Source organism: Chlorocebus sabaeus, chromosome 2 (assembly GCF_047675955.1).
Source record: "Chlorocebus sabaeus isolate Y175 chromosome 2, mChlSab1.0.hap1, whole genome shotgun sequence".
Classification (NCBI taxonomy): domain Eukaryota; kingdom Metazoa; phylum Chordata; class Mammalia; order Primates; family Cercopithecidae; genus Chlorocebus; species Chlorocebus sabaeus.
The window spans coordinates 72,644,093-72,658,931 of NC_132905.1; the positions used below are offsets into that span (position 1 = coordinate 72,644,093).

General features: G+C 39.5%; 1 protein-coding gene and 1 long non-coding RNA gene across 9 annotated transcripts in view; one reads left to right on the forward strand and one right to left on the reverse strand.

Moving 5' to 3' along the window:
- GRIK1 (glutamate ionotropic receptor kainate type subunit 1) overlaps nt 1–14,839 on the forward strand; it is a 403,736-nt gene that overhangs the window by 286,317 nt on the left and 102,580 nt on the right. For all 8 annotated transcript variants that reach the window (XM_007965616.3, XM_007965633.3, XM_007965600.3 and 5 more), the window contains exons 5-7: nt 1,462–1,515; nt 4,960–5,133; nt 13,223–13,366. In XM_007965616.3, the coding sequence (XP_007963807.1) occupies nt 1,462–1,515; nt 4,960–5,133; nt 13,223–13,366 (372 nt within the window). The remainder of the gene's footprint in view (nt 1–1,461; nt 1,516–4,959; nt 5,134–13,222; nt 13,367–14,839) is intronic.
- Nucleotides 1–14,839, reverse strand: part of LOC140709836 (uncharacterized) — a 146,783-nt gene that overhangs the window by 45,580 nt on the left and 86,364 nt on the right. Inside the window, exon 3 of the long non-coding RNA XR_012090594.1 lies at nt 9,911–10,041. This is a non-coding gene — a long non-coding RNA (uncharacterized lncRNA). The remainder of the gene's footprint in view (nt 1–9,910; nt 10,042–14,839) is intronic.

Genomic DNA, 14,839 nt, shown 5'->3' on the forward strand with positions numbered 1-14,839 from the left:
TGATTTTCAAACACAGCTGTGAAATGCAGAAATCCGGGCTACACTTTCAGAAATCGTAATTCAGGATGTCCCTGTGATGGAGTCTAAGAATCTTTGATATAAAAACTTCCAGAGGGGATTTTTACTTGCATCCGGAATTGACCAGAGTTGTGGGGAAAACTACCTTGGAAATGTGATTTCTACATCTTCTCTCTTCATTTGTATGATTTCTATGCAAAGACCAAAAAAAAAAAAAAAAAAAAAAAAAAAAAAAACCAACCAACCAAACAAAAAAACACCCAAAGCACCCAAATAGTTGTTTTGGTGATCTATCCAAGGAAAGGGATATCCTTATTCATATTTAGAAAGAATCATCTCTAAACCATTTGCAACTTCTTCTCAGTTGACACCATTTCCGGGATTCTAAAAGTAAGATCACAGTTTAATGAACGTAGAACCTCTGTCCTTCTTATCCACCTCCTTTTTTCCTTATTTCACAAAGTAAAACAATATGCACACTCACAGAATGTCTGGAACTATCCCGATCCAAGTAGCTATTTAGCTATTTGAGAATTAGCATGAAGAAACAGTGTGAAATTGGTGTCAGAATAGTCCCTGTCCTTTTATCTATAAATGAATCCTCTCTTCATCTACTCATGGAAAAGGGGGAGAGAGAAAGGTTTCAGAGATATACTCATTTATAAATCTTCATTTAAACATATCTACATGCCATTACTGACAATTCAACATGTAATGAGTTCTACTCATAATGAGGGTGGCATTATGCTAAGTTGTAAGCTAGGGAGATCAATAAAATACATATTTCTAAGTATGAGATTGCTCAGACACTTAGGCAGTGGGAAAGACAAAACCCTGTGCATTATGGACAATTCCAAATACAAAATTTGTTTAGTACAAACAATTTTTTTTTTTTTTTGAGACGCAGTTTCCCTCTTGTTGCCCAGGCTGGAATGCAATGGCGAGATCTGGGCTCACTGGAACCTCTGCCTCCTGGGTTCAAACAATTCTCCTCCCTCAGCCTCCTGAGTAGGTGGGATTACAAGCATGCGCCATCAAGCCCGGCTAATTTTGTATTTTTAGTAGAGACAGGGTTTCTCTATGATGGTCAGGCTGGTCTCGAACTCCTGACCTCAAGTGATCCACCTGCCTCGGTCTCCCAAAGTGCTGGGATTAGAGGCTTGTGCCAATGCACCTGGCCCAAACTATTTTTAAATTTGATCATCAGACCCATTACTTTGATGTAGGTCAAGCAGCGTGGAATGGAAATAGTGTTGGCTGGAGGTCAGTTGGCCCGCTCCACACCAGCCACTCATTGGCCTCAGGTTTCTGATCTGCTGAGTTTGTGGATTTCTAAAGTCCCTTCCTGTTCTGTGTTCCCAAGCATTTGTAGTCACCCTAGAAATTATCCCATTCTTATTGTAATTCTGTTCCTGATTCTTTCCCCTTATTTCTCTTTTGCAGATTCTGTTCATGGGCATGATGACCGAGTACTATCACTACTTTTTCACAACCCTGGTAAGTGCATCTGGGAGAAATGTATTCCACATGGTAGGTCTTCACACAGTTATTTCAGAGTCAGCCTCACCAGTGTCAAAGGCAGGATATTGTCATGGAGACCTGCCTTACTTTCCTAAGAATCCTCTAAATCCAGCAACGCTGAGCAGCAGGCTTCTTTCTTTCTTTCTTTTTTTAACTTGTATCAATGCATGTGCATTCAGAAAGGGATTAAAATGAAAATTCCATTAAATAGGAACTATTAAAGTAAAAACTATTCATAAAAAGGCATCATCTACAGTTTTTATATACATTAGAAGGTGCATCCAAGTGTGTCTGGCATTCATTGATTTGATGTGGCTTTCCTGCCTGTGTCCAGTAGATAGCTGGGTTAGCCAGGGGTTACCTGTCAGATGTTTCAAAAACCTTCAAAAAGGGGAGTTTTGGAGATGCTCTGCACAATGAAAATTATGCACCATTAAGAAAAATCATGGTCCTAAACCTTACAAAGCCAAAAGAAACCATAGGACATCTTAAATTTTGAGAGACTATCTGATCATGGAGAATGATTTAGGGTATTTAACACATCAAAACGATGTGATAATTTTCATTCAGTCAATTTCAGAAATCAGTGACAGCCCCCACCTCCCCACCTACACACCCACGCACTCCACTTTCTTACATGAGAAGAAAAACAGAATCAAGCTCATTTTCTAATCTGTAAGAGTGTATCAGCTAAATTCGACCTGGATTCTGGGGGACTCAGTAACAGTACCATTTTAGCAAATTCAACTGCCAAGCTAGTGAGTAGAGGAATTCAAAGAATTTAGAATAAGGACCCAAAGTAGTAAATTCTATTTCTGACTCAGCTATCTTTGAGAGTGCAGAGGACACCATGAAATGAATGCTTTGGGATAGTTGTCAAAATCATTACTGCTACTGAGCATAGGGTGGAAGTGGGTACAGGGTAGAAATGCCTGAACTAAGGTTTGCATCGTCTTCCCATCTGCCTCTTCCTGCTTTTTGATCATGTCATCTTTGAGAACAGCTGAGGGAAAACTTGGGAACTGCAAAGTGTCTTACTCTGCTCACAAGTATGGTTCTTCCCATCACCAAGAACACCTGAGGGTTACTCAAGGTGACATGGCCATCTGCCTCAGAACTTTCCACCCCCTCCAGGTGTACACACCCTGGAAGAGCTGGTGTGGGAGAAATTTGAGAAGGAATACCAACAATGGAATCTAACAAGGCTAGGAGACCATAGAGGATGAATAAGAGTGCGCTTTTATTCCTTTTCACCCCTAACACTCATTCTGCATGCACAAGGGGATGTAGCAAATTGGATTTTGGACTTCCGACATTCTTTGTTGCATGGAAATCCTAAATTGTAGGACAACCTAATTTTGCACATGTTTAACGTGCTTTATTTTAGCATGTTAAATTCATGTAATATTGATTCTCTGAGGGGGTTCATGTGTATTCTCGAAGTTTCTGTCTTACCTCCTGAGACTGGAGTTAACTGTCTTTCTATCCACTGAGTGTACTAATGGACTCATTTTTTCCTGGGTCGTCTTCTTTAACTTTGCTTCTTTCATCCTTTTCCTCTGATTTTATCTGCACTCTGTCCTGGTTGGCTTTTATGTTCTTACCATTCTTGCCCATGAGTATTAATAAAAGTTAAAGAAAAAAAAAAGTTACTTAGTGTTAAGGAAAACAATATATAATGCTTTAAAAGGCAGTATTGTACACCTTTCTGATGTTGATCTAGGAGCACAGAGCTGTGCTTTTATAGTTCTACTGCCTCACCCAAATATATCTTGGGAAAGAGAGAGTTCATCAAAAGAATAAATTTGTATGCATCTTCCGCAAATGCAAATTGCGAAGTGTTTCTGAATCTGCTGCTCTTCAGTACCCATAATCATCACGAATAATGTCCTGTCTTGCATTGCACTTTCAGAAACTGGTTACATTGTTAAGAAACTTTTATGGAAGTATTTTTCCTGTTAAATGTTATTTTGAAAGTTGCGTTTCTTCTGAAATGTGATATATTTTAATGATATATTTTTTAATCTAGTCTTTCCATATAAGAAAAAAGTTGAAATTATTACATAAGCCTGTCTTAAATGTGAATCAATTAAGAAACTTCTGGTTTGCACCCAGCCTCGTCTGTAATAGAAAAATTGTAATAGAAAACACTAGGATGAGTTCACCTTCTTTTTCCTGAAACATTGTCTGAAAGGGAATGGGTTCCCTTATTAAGATGTTCTTGCATCCATGCAGCCTTGTACTCTAACATATCCTCTGAAGAGAATCTTTTGGTTCCTATTCTGAGCCTATGTTCAGTGAACATTCTTCATGCCCTCATTGTGTGAGAGATGAGTTCTTTTCAACAAGCCACGAGGTGATATTTTTTCTGCCAGGAGTGATTTTCCTGCCAAACGCATATGCAGTTTTCAAATTTCACCTTTGTGGCAAGACCTGGAATAGCCTGCAGTGCAAGATTTGATGGAGAAGAGTGGGTACTGCCAGTGGTTTATTCTTGTCCTGGTCACATCACCACTCAGAACCTCAGTTTCTTCATATGTAAAATAAAAGCACTGAACCAAATGGGAATAAGTATTTTTTCCAATACCCCAAAGGCTATAAACTGGGAACAGAATTCTTAGCTTTTTAGAATGTCACAGCCTGTGACCAAGGACCTACTAATTATCAACAGCCAAATTCCTCATCTTGACTTATCCAAACTCTAACAGTACGGCAAAAATAAAACAGATGAAAATGAAAACTGATGACTGCCCTAGAAGTTTTAGGGCAGCATGTGAATGAAAAACAATGGGAAAGATGTTCTTTTATTTAAATAGTGTGGTATGGCTGCCATTTTGTTTTAATCTATAGCAGCTCCCCTTTATCCAATGGGTACATGTTCTAAGACCTCCAAGAGATGCCTGAAATCTAGTATGGTGCCAAACCCCGTATAGATTATGTTTTTCTTATATATGCATACTTAGGATAAAGCTTAATTTATAAATTAGGCACAATGCTCTTGCAGACTGGGACCATTATGAAGTGTAACGTTGACTTACCAAAGTACTTCCATACCACAATAGCCAACCTCGTAACTGAGACAACTATGAAGGGACTGATGAGCAGGTGGCATCTGTAGTATGGAGACTCTGGACAAAGGAATAATTCATATCCCAGGCAGGACAGCATGGGACAACTCAAGATTTCCTCAAGCTACTCAGAATGGTGTGCAATTTTAAAATTACGAATTGCTTATTTCTGAAGTTTTCCACTTAACATGTTCCAACTGCGGTTGACCGCAGGTAACTGAAACCATGAACCACAAAACCACAGATAAGAAGTATCACTGTATTAGTTGCTGCTACAAGCATTAATTTTCTTTCGCATAAAAACATGGAAATGCTAATTCTTTTCCACTTTATCCTTTTTGATACCATGCAGGACTTATTTGCTTTGGATCTGGAGCTCTATAGGTACAGTGGCGTAAACATGACCGGGTTTCGGCTGCTTAACATTGACAACCCTCACGTGTCGTCCATCATTGAGAAGTGGTCCATGGAGAGACTGCAGGCCCCACCCAGGCCCGAGACTGGCCTTTTGGATGGCATGATGACAGTAAGTCACTTGCAAATAAAATCACTCGTGAGAATATTTGAATTCCTTCGGGGTTAAGATCACACGTGTCTTTAAAATGTTAAAGAAAAGTGTTACAGTGGGTGCCTTGACTTGCAGGAGAGAAGAAAGAGTTTGCTTTTTAGGTAATTTGAAAGGCTGTGACTGGCTACTAGCAAAAACTGCTATTTTTAGCTTCCTGGATGTACTTGCCCCAGATAAAAAACTTGACAAGAGTAGCCACCATTATCAGCCAAACCAGTGCAAGGACGAGTTGAAGAGCATTTTATTGTAGGAATGTTGCCGTGGGGAAGGTGGCTGGTTGGGGAAGAGGAGGAACAACGTACCTGTGAGTTTTGTAGAACCGGTTTGTGTTCCTCACTTCTGCCACATTTCAGTAAGCAGAGCCAATGTGGAAAAATGCCGGATCTACAAACAGTTGGTGTATTCAGCTCTTCCTGTCCTGGATGTGTATAGGCTCACCTCTGCAGAACTGACAGTGTTTAACACCAGCCATATGTCGCTCTTGAAGCAGATGCCAGACCTGCCTCCTGACAAGTCAGAGATACTCTGCTGAACAGATAAACTGCAAACTGCCTCATCAGAGAGCTTCTCCCTCACATCATTTGTCTCTTGTCAAATGCACCTACCTTCACTTTATTTCTCTAATGAAGCTCCCTGGGTGCTGAAGAAAATAGCAAGAAATAATTTTTTTTTAAATGCTTCCTATGTGGGAGGCATCTAAGGGGAAAGATACTGTGGAACACAGGCAGGTAATAGCATTTTAAATTGGCATAGGATTTTATTATCCATTCCTATCATTGGGAGATGCACTCTTGCTTCTAAGATGCAATTTACCCATCATCTCACAGAGAACTTGGGATTTTTTTCCCCCTTCTTATGAAGAACAAATGAAAATGAAGGAAGAAATGAATGAATGAAGCGGCTCTGGATGATTCCATGTTCAGGCTCCCTAACTGTTTTTCAAACCTCAAATAACTTTTAAAATATTCAAAGTGAACTGAGAGACAATGATGGAAAGCATCTTGGTACAAATGAGCCCTGGGATGATTTGAAACATTTCTTTGAATAGGAGCAAGTAGAGAATATCCAGGGCGATACTAGACTTCTGAAAGGGAGAGGGAACACCAGAGACAGAGGGAGATGCATGCTAATAGATCGGTTTTTCTCTTACTCCTCTTGGGTTTATAATTTCAGTGAGTTCAAATATGGTTCAAAATCCTCTGCCCACTCTTCCAATGAAGTTTCCATCACAGGATGAGATCTCAAATCATTTTTACCTGTGTTTGGGATATACCACTAAAAGAGTTACAGTTTGAATCTATGTTAACACAGATTGTGGACTTAGGCCAAGCATTAAATATTCATCACAAGTATGGCTTCATTTACAAAGAAAAAAAAGTCCGTGTGTTCAATTACACTGAGCTGACAAAACAGTTCGTTCATATTGACTGAGATGAGGAAGATTGTTGAACGAAGGAGACAGACCTATGCAATTCATGTGGAATCAGGCCAAGCATGAGGTGATGCTGCCACCCCAGAGTTGCGGCCAGTGTCCTGGGCTAACAGTGATCCCAGGGGCAGGAAGTGTGACGAGGTTGAGTCCCAATGGATGGAAGAGGCCTTGGTCTGCCTGAAGATTTTTACTGTCATCCCAACTAAGAGAGGGGTTTCTAGGCTGTGTTCTTACACTTATTATTATAATAAACTATAAAAAGGAAAGTGGGGATTCACCAGAGCTCACTGAGGTGCTGTAAAAGTGGGTAGAGTAACTATTCAATGTATCAGGTAGTGTCGATACTAATTTTTTAAAAAGTGATAGGATGCAGGCACCAGTAGGAGCTGTATCCAACAGTCATGCAGATAATAACTTTGAAATTACGTGAAGGGTAATACTTACTTTCTTTACCCAAAGAGTCTGCTTTGCACTTGACTGTTTTCTTTCTGTTTCTCCTGGATGTGGCTACTTTGGGAATGTGGAAACTGTGTCATGGGAGGTGAAGGGCATTGAAGGACATGAAAGGACATCCATTTGACCAATAGCTAAGCCAAGAGAGCAAACTTACGACCCCAAGCCCAGGCCCAATGCTAACAAATCTTTGCTGTCAAGTTGCCTCTATTTAAACTCTTTCTTCTCTACCTTAAAGATAAAAAGTCCTTTGGTTTCAATTTCATTGGGTCCAAATAGCAGACCCTGCCCTTCATTCATTCTTGCATGTCAAGCACTTGTTGCCCCCGTGCCTGGAAGCATACAGTAGCCCCGTCCCTGGTTTTTCTCTCTTTCCTCTTACCTATTTTTGTTTTCTTCATAGCCCTTATGACCTGACTTGTTATATTTTGATTTTTGATTTGTTTGTTTAGTACCTTCCCCTACAAGAATAGACACTTCATAAAGGCATCTTTTATGAAAAAGAGGCTTTGTGCTTTTGTGCTCTGCTTTCTCCCCAGCACTAGAAAAGGCCCAGCGCAAAGTACACCTTCAATAAATGTGTATTTAATAAAGAAATTAATGCACTAAATAAGAATTAAGCTTCTACTAAAACTGAAGATGTTAAATGAAAAAATTTAGGCAGCCCTGAAAATAGTCCCATAAAAGTACAGAGAGTTCCTATAAATAAGATATATGTGAATGTGCATGATTAGTAAAATAGAGATTACTTTAAAATAATAGTGTTTTTTTAAAATTAGTCACAGACTGGCCACTCTTAATGTTTAAATAATGCCATTACTACAATAGAATTGTATTCTCTGAAATCACATGCTTCATTCCACTATTATTCAAGGTGAATTTCCCTGTAGCTGTTTATAGTCATAGTTTTGTGTGTGGTACATACGTATATGGATGAATATAGGAATTAGAAAAAACATAAGGAAAATGCATGTATTTTGATTTCCCATTCAATTATCTATTTTTCTCTCTAATATTTTTAACTATTAAGCATTTCTTAGAATTTCATACACTAAAAAATCCTCAAATAATATGATTATATCAAAACATTCATATCTGAAAATAGAGAAGCCAGTTATGCCCATATCCAAAACATCTTGACACCAGACTTAAGAACAATAGAATTAATTAAAGAAAAAAATTTAGTTTAAAAATTAGGTTAAAATTAAGTTAAGAAAATTGTTACTGAGTCAACCGAGTTCAAAAACAGTAAAACTCATTATTAAAAAATATCTTGAGAAAAAATAGAGTGTTTTATCAACTGAAGTGTTAATTGACAAAATTAACAGAAGTTTGGAGTGAATTTTATAAATCTACTCTGTTCTCTTTTATAATCTTTAAATTTTTTCTCAGCAATTGGGGTGATTCAACCTTTCAGCTTTTGGACAGACTGGGATAATACAGAATGGTTCATTCTTAAATGGGTTCTTCTCAGTGGACCAAAATTGTGTGTAAGTCAACACTGCACAAGAGTCAGGGGAACAACCAAACATTGATCTGACATCTGCCTTTCCAGTTCTTCACATCCACTCACAACATAAAGTTAAGTCAGTAGCCTTATCCTGCTCTCTTGCCTGTAAACATTTCCCTTAATCATGACCCATAGGGAAGATGTGCTAGAGTTCCCACCTTGTACATCCACTTAAGCAATGAAAGAAAATAGGCAGCTGGATTCAGTACAAAAAGCAAAATCTTCCCAGATAATGAAAGCCTAGGGTTAAGTCCTGGCTATGTCTCCTAACTAAGTGACCAGAGCAAGTTATTTAACCTCTCTCAGTTCTCTGCTCATCTGTAAATCGTACAATAACGCCTTACAGTGTTACTCTACAGATTAAATTAGATCACATATGTGAAGCTTCTAGTACATAGAATTGAATTCACTTGATACCTGATGTTTTGCCTATTTGTAGTCAATAAAAGAACAAGAAGCTGTGCATGGTGGCTCATGCCTGTAAGCCCAACACTTTGGGAGGCCGAGCCAGGTGGATCATGAGGTCAGGAGTTCAAGACCAGCCTGGTCAACATGGCAAAACCTTGTCTCTACTAAAAATACAAAAATTATCTGGGTGTGGTGGCGGGTGCCTGTAACCCCAGCTACTCGGGAGGCTGAGGCAGGAGAATCGCTTGAACCAGGGAGGCAGAGGTTGTAGTGAGCTGAGATTATGCCATTGCACCCCAGCCTGGGCAATAAGATCAAGACTCCATCTCAAAATAAATAAATAAATAAATAAATAAATAAATAAATAAATAAATAAAACAAGAGATATTCTGAAATATCATAGCAGAATCTGCGTGTTTCCAAGAAACACATTCCTTAGCTTGCACATATAGCCCAAGATGGACCCTTATCTGGGACCTGTGTGACCCTGTATGATCAGCCCATTTGATCTCTGAATATTGGGTCTCTCTTCAGCACCCCAATCTCCTCCTGCTTTTTCCAACAACAATTATGTGCCACGCAGACAGCTAGGTATGAGGACTTTCTAAGGCCACGTAGTGTTGTTAGTCCTCATCTCTAAGATGAGGTGGCATCTCACTGGCTTATGTTGGGAGTCCTCAAGACCATCTTCAGATTTGACGATTTGCTAGCAGGACTCACAGAACTCAGAAAAGCTGTTGTACTCACAATGACAGATTTGTAGCAAAAGAAGACAGAGTAAAATCAGCGAAGGAAAAAGTGACAGAGAGTCCACACAGAAAAAGCACCAACTTCCAAGTATCCTCTCCCAACAGAGTTGCATGGACAGCACTGAATCCTCAGCAATGATCTATGACAACAAGTAGAAAGTATTGCCAGCCACAGAAACTCACCCAAGCCTTGGGGTCCAGGTTTTTTATTGGGATGATCGGTCACATAAGCATGGAGCTCCCATATAGTTGGCCTTAGTTACTTAGTATCCAGCCTTTCAGGAGATCAAATTGATACAGCATGGCCCAGAGCCCTAGGTCAACAAAAATAGGCATTCATCATAAATCATATTTTTAAAATAAAGTATCTGACATTACCCAGGACCCCAAGAATATAATGACGTTCTTATTGGGGTATTCCAAAGAGTTGAAGGTTATCTCTCAAGAGCCAGTCAAGGGGCCGGTCCTCTCTTTGGAATGTGCAAAGTCTGAGTACCCTAAGCCCAGTGAGTTAATCCTTTACTGCAAATTGTAATAACCAAAACATTGTGTACGGGGGAGAAGTATGCTTTCAATGTGCTTATTTCATGGTTCAGATTGTGGTAAAAAGATTTTCTTAGGGTCATTGAGCAATGTGATTTCATCCAGGCTTTAGATATATATAAAATGTGAACATAAACACATTTGGAAGAGGAAAATTTGAAACATAAGCCAGTTTCTATTACATTACCTATTACCTAAAATGATGACAGCCATTCAGTAAGCAGGCCTCAAGCACAAAACTAAAGGGGGAGGAAAATCAGTGGAAGTATATTAGTGCTATAATATAATTAATGTAAACATTTTCTCCATCTAAGAAAACATTGTATTTCAAGGGGTAGCATATTTGTTAGAATAAATAGTTTTCTTCTTTGGGTTGAAAGGCACAGATTAGACCTATAATTTTGAATCATTTTATTGCCCTTCCCAATATAGACCCCGCCTTGAGAAAGAATGTCCATCTTTTCTACACTAAGTTTATGGAAAAATCAGATTATTAGAATTCCAGTCCTTATACTTCTCTATCAAATTGGTCATTCAGTGAATTAATGAATACAGATACAAATTTTCAAAAAAGTATATCCTATTGATAAAAAAAAGTCCAAGTCATCATAGCATGCGGCTATGGTCATGAGCTGAAATCTGAGTTTGCATCCCAAATTAGAATTCTCACTCCTTCCCTTAATGGCTACAAAATTTTAGGCACGTTATTCTACCTCTACAAGCCTCAATTTCCCCATCTGCATACCTATTTCAAAAGTTTAATTTCAGCAATTAAAAAAGATGACTTATGTAAAATGCTGATAGTGCCTGGCACATAGTAAATTATCAGTGAATATTAACCTTTATTGAACTATTATTGTGACTATTACATCATCAGACTGATAACTTGGTTTAGAGGCAGCACAGCTTTATGGGGAAGGGCATATACTCTAGCACCAACTTCATGGGTTTGAATATTGCCTGTCCCCCCATGAGTTTGGGGGTCCCATTTAATATCTTTATTTCTTTATCTGTAAAAGAATAAAGGTTATAGTGAAAATGTAAAGTTTGCAAGGGATTTAGAACAGCATGCGACATATCATAAGTGCTCGATAAATGTCAGCTATTGTTATTGATTGCATTTCAAAAAGTCTCAATCTGCCAGTAGCTTACTTTCCTCCAATTAAACAGAATTAGTACAGCAAAATGGTAAAGATCATGGGTGCTAGAATCATGCATGTGCAGGCTCAAACCCTGGCCATGAAATTGCTTACAGAGTAGCCTTATATTGGTCAATTTCCATGAGCCTTAGTTTTCTCATCTACAAAGTGGATTGTGTGAGTCTTGGACTGAAATGATCAAAACATTTTTATGCTTTAGAAATTACTGCCACCACCAATCTAATGTCTGTATGTCAATTACATAAGTATGAATGAAACGTTTTTCTTAAAACTACATCTTAAAGCCTTGCAATTATACAGTTCTCACAAAAATAAATTTCATTTTAAGGGATTAAGTAATATGAATTTCTTCAGTGAACATGTTTAAACAACTTTCCATGTCAGGAACCACGTTAGCCACCAAAGCTAACTTAAACTTGAGCAGTTTCTGCCTTCAAAAAACCAATATTCTTATTAAGAAATGGACATAAAGACCCCTGACCATGAATAGATGGAAAATACAATGATAAAGATTGTACAGAATAATAAGGATTCAAAGTAGAGGTATTCCATGGCCTCAAAGACTGATAAAATTGTGAGATATAGTAACCCGGTCCTTGCTTTCCACCTCCACCAAGACATGAGCAATCAATGTGTAGTATATGTTGAATGTAATCAACCAATTTTGGAAAACCATATGATAATTTTCATTCCATGACCTAGATTCTAGGTTTAACTCTGAAAATGATTGGCTATGTATATAATCCCTATTACTCTTCAGAAATAATAAGCAGAAGTAACGACATCTCTGGGATTTCTCACTATGATTGTGTGTGTGTTGTGTGTGTGTGCATGTGTGTGTGCACGTGTGTGTGTGCCCCTCCACAAATATCCTACCTTGAAGTGAGTTTTCTCACATAATAAATACCTTTATCTCTTCTGCTTATTTTGAAGACTTGTTGAGAATTTCAAATGAGCTAATGCATTTGAAGTTGCAATGAAACCCTCAAGTGAAATGCAAGGGTATTATAAGATTTTTTTTCCCTAAAGGAAACCACAGGGAAGTATATTTTATAAAATGCTGTAAGTATTATGTAAAATTTTGCACGTGACAGGAATTTCATGAGGAAGGGAAGAACGAGATGCCCAGTCGCCTAAAAGGAATGACTGACTGGTTTCAATCTGTCTCAAGAAAGCACGTGCTGGCAAGAGGAGGCATGTTCTGAGCCAGTTGCACGTGTCTGCTCTTCAGAGGGTCTCCCAAAACTTGCTGTTGAGTTTCATTCCATGACTATGACCTTCTTAACTCTGGTAAATGAAAGTGACCAACACCAGTTTCCTTATCTGGAAATCACCTGTTAGTGATTGCAGCAGTTTCTTTCTACCAAATATAAACCAGTAAGTAGATAGATAAATAGTTATAGACAAATACTGAGAAACAAATCTGATATTGCAACTTTGAGCTTTAGTAGCTTCTAGCTCAAGTAGTTGATCTTAACACCGGCTTAACATAGAAGACACTTTGCAAAATATTTGTTCCTTGAATCAAGTCTTTTGTGGCTGATCTGGGGTGCTTTATTTTTTTTTTAAGAACTTGAAACAAAGCAGAGTTATGACTTCAATTTACTCCGAAGTGTGAGGTATTATTTTTTGAGAAAAATAGCTGTTGGAGAGTGAAAACTACCTAGCTGAACAATAAATGGCCTTTGAGATCAGATAGATAAGAGCTATGGAAGCAGACAGAGTGATTACGCAGGTAAAGGAAGGTAAGCAAAGGTGGAATTGAAGATGTGGTGTGTGTTTTCCTCCACAGACTGAAGCGGCTCTGATGTACGACGCTGTGTACATGGTGGCCATTGCCTCGCACCGGGCATCCCAGCTGACCGTCAGCTCCCTACAGTGCCATCGACATAAGCCATGGCGCCTTGGACCCAGATTTATGAACCTCATCAAAGAGGCAAGTGATGCTCCCTCACAGCCCAGGTGCCCTTCAGCTGAGCACTGTTGGGCTTGCCGATTTGGTATGGTCCTCCCCACATGGTTCTGTTGGCATGATGCCCATAAGAGAGAAGAAGCCATCATCAACCAGTCTGCCCAGATTTCAGTGTCAAAAGTTTGTCCAGAAGGACTATCAGGAATTTCCCATAGTGATGCTGCCAAGTTCAGTGACACTGCAAGACACCCATCACTTCCTCTCCTTCATGCCAGTCATGGCCGTAGCTCCTGCTGGCTCTCCACATATGTCCATAAGAGCATATGGGTGTTTCTTCCATGGTCCACCGAGTCAAGGGGAGGGTTGATCCACTACTGAAGGGTACCAGAGAGAGTTCCAGTATTATCAGTCCACAATCCCAGTGGCCTCCTAAAGCTCAGGTTATACAGGACTCAGTGGAAGGACCTCTTTATCTTAATTATATAGTGACTGTTTTGTCATTTGTCAGCTAACTGGAAAAGTTTATTCTCATTCAAAACCTACCCAGCACATTAAAAGATTTTCGAGAGTACAGGATATTTGCAGGGATAGATATCTTCACTGACGTCCTGGGATCCTGGACTGTCCTCCACCTTTTCTTTTCTCTGAGTCAGTTTGACTCCTCTTCACAAGGCCCTTTTCTAAGCCCTGGGACTCTTTATTGATATGTATCCTGCATGATTGGCCACTCCACCACACACCTCAGGGTGTGTCTGGACTTGGTGATAAGAAATAAGGCTCTTTGACTGGGGTGGCTCATGCCTGTAATACCAGCACTTTGGGAGGTTGAAGTGGGCAGATCACGAGGTCAGGAGATCGAGACCATCCTGGCTGACACGGTGAAACCCCATCTCTACTGAAAACACACACACACAAAATTAGCCAAGCGTGGTGGCGGGCACCTGTGGTCCCAGCTACTCGGGAGGCTGAGGCAGGAGAATGTCGTGAACCCGGGAGGTGGAGGTTGCAGTGAGCTGAGATCTCACCACTGCACTCCAGCCTGGGGGACAGAGCAAGACTCGTCTCAAAAAAAAAAAAAAAAAAAAAAAAGAAAAGGAAAGAAAAGAAAAAAGAAATAAGGCTCTTTGGAGTAGCTAGGCCTGAGTATGCGCAATGCTCCAATATGCTATTCTAATATTTCTCTATGGGATACAGACATGTACTTCTCAAGTGAAGAGTTTTTTTTTTTTCCTTTCTGTACTGGAGAAGGATGGAAACATAGTGGAAGGAAGAGGGAGGGCACATGAAAATGCTCAGCTAAAAGCAAGGAAAGACACTTGCTTTGGACTCCTGTCTCTGCTGGTCTCTTCCACGCCTACACACCCTCTCTCAGGCTGTTCAACGCAACGAAAGGCTGACTGATCCATGAGGGTGAGGACCAAGCAGGTGGGATGTATAAGGATTAAGTACCTAGGCTCCAAATCTAGGTTGTTTGCAAGCCCAGGATGAGGGTGCAAT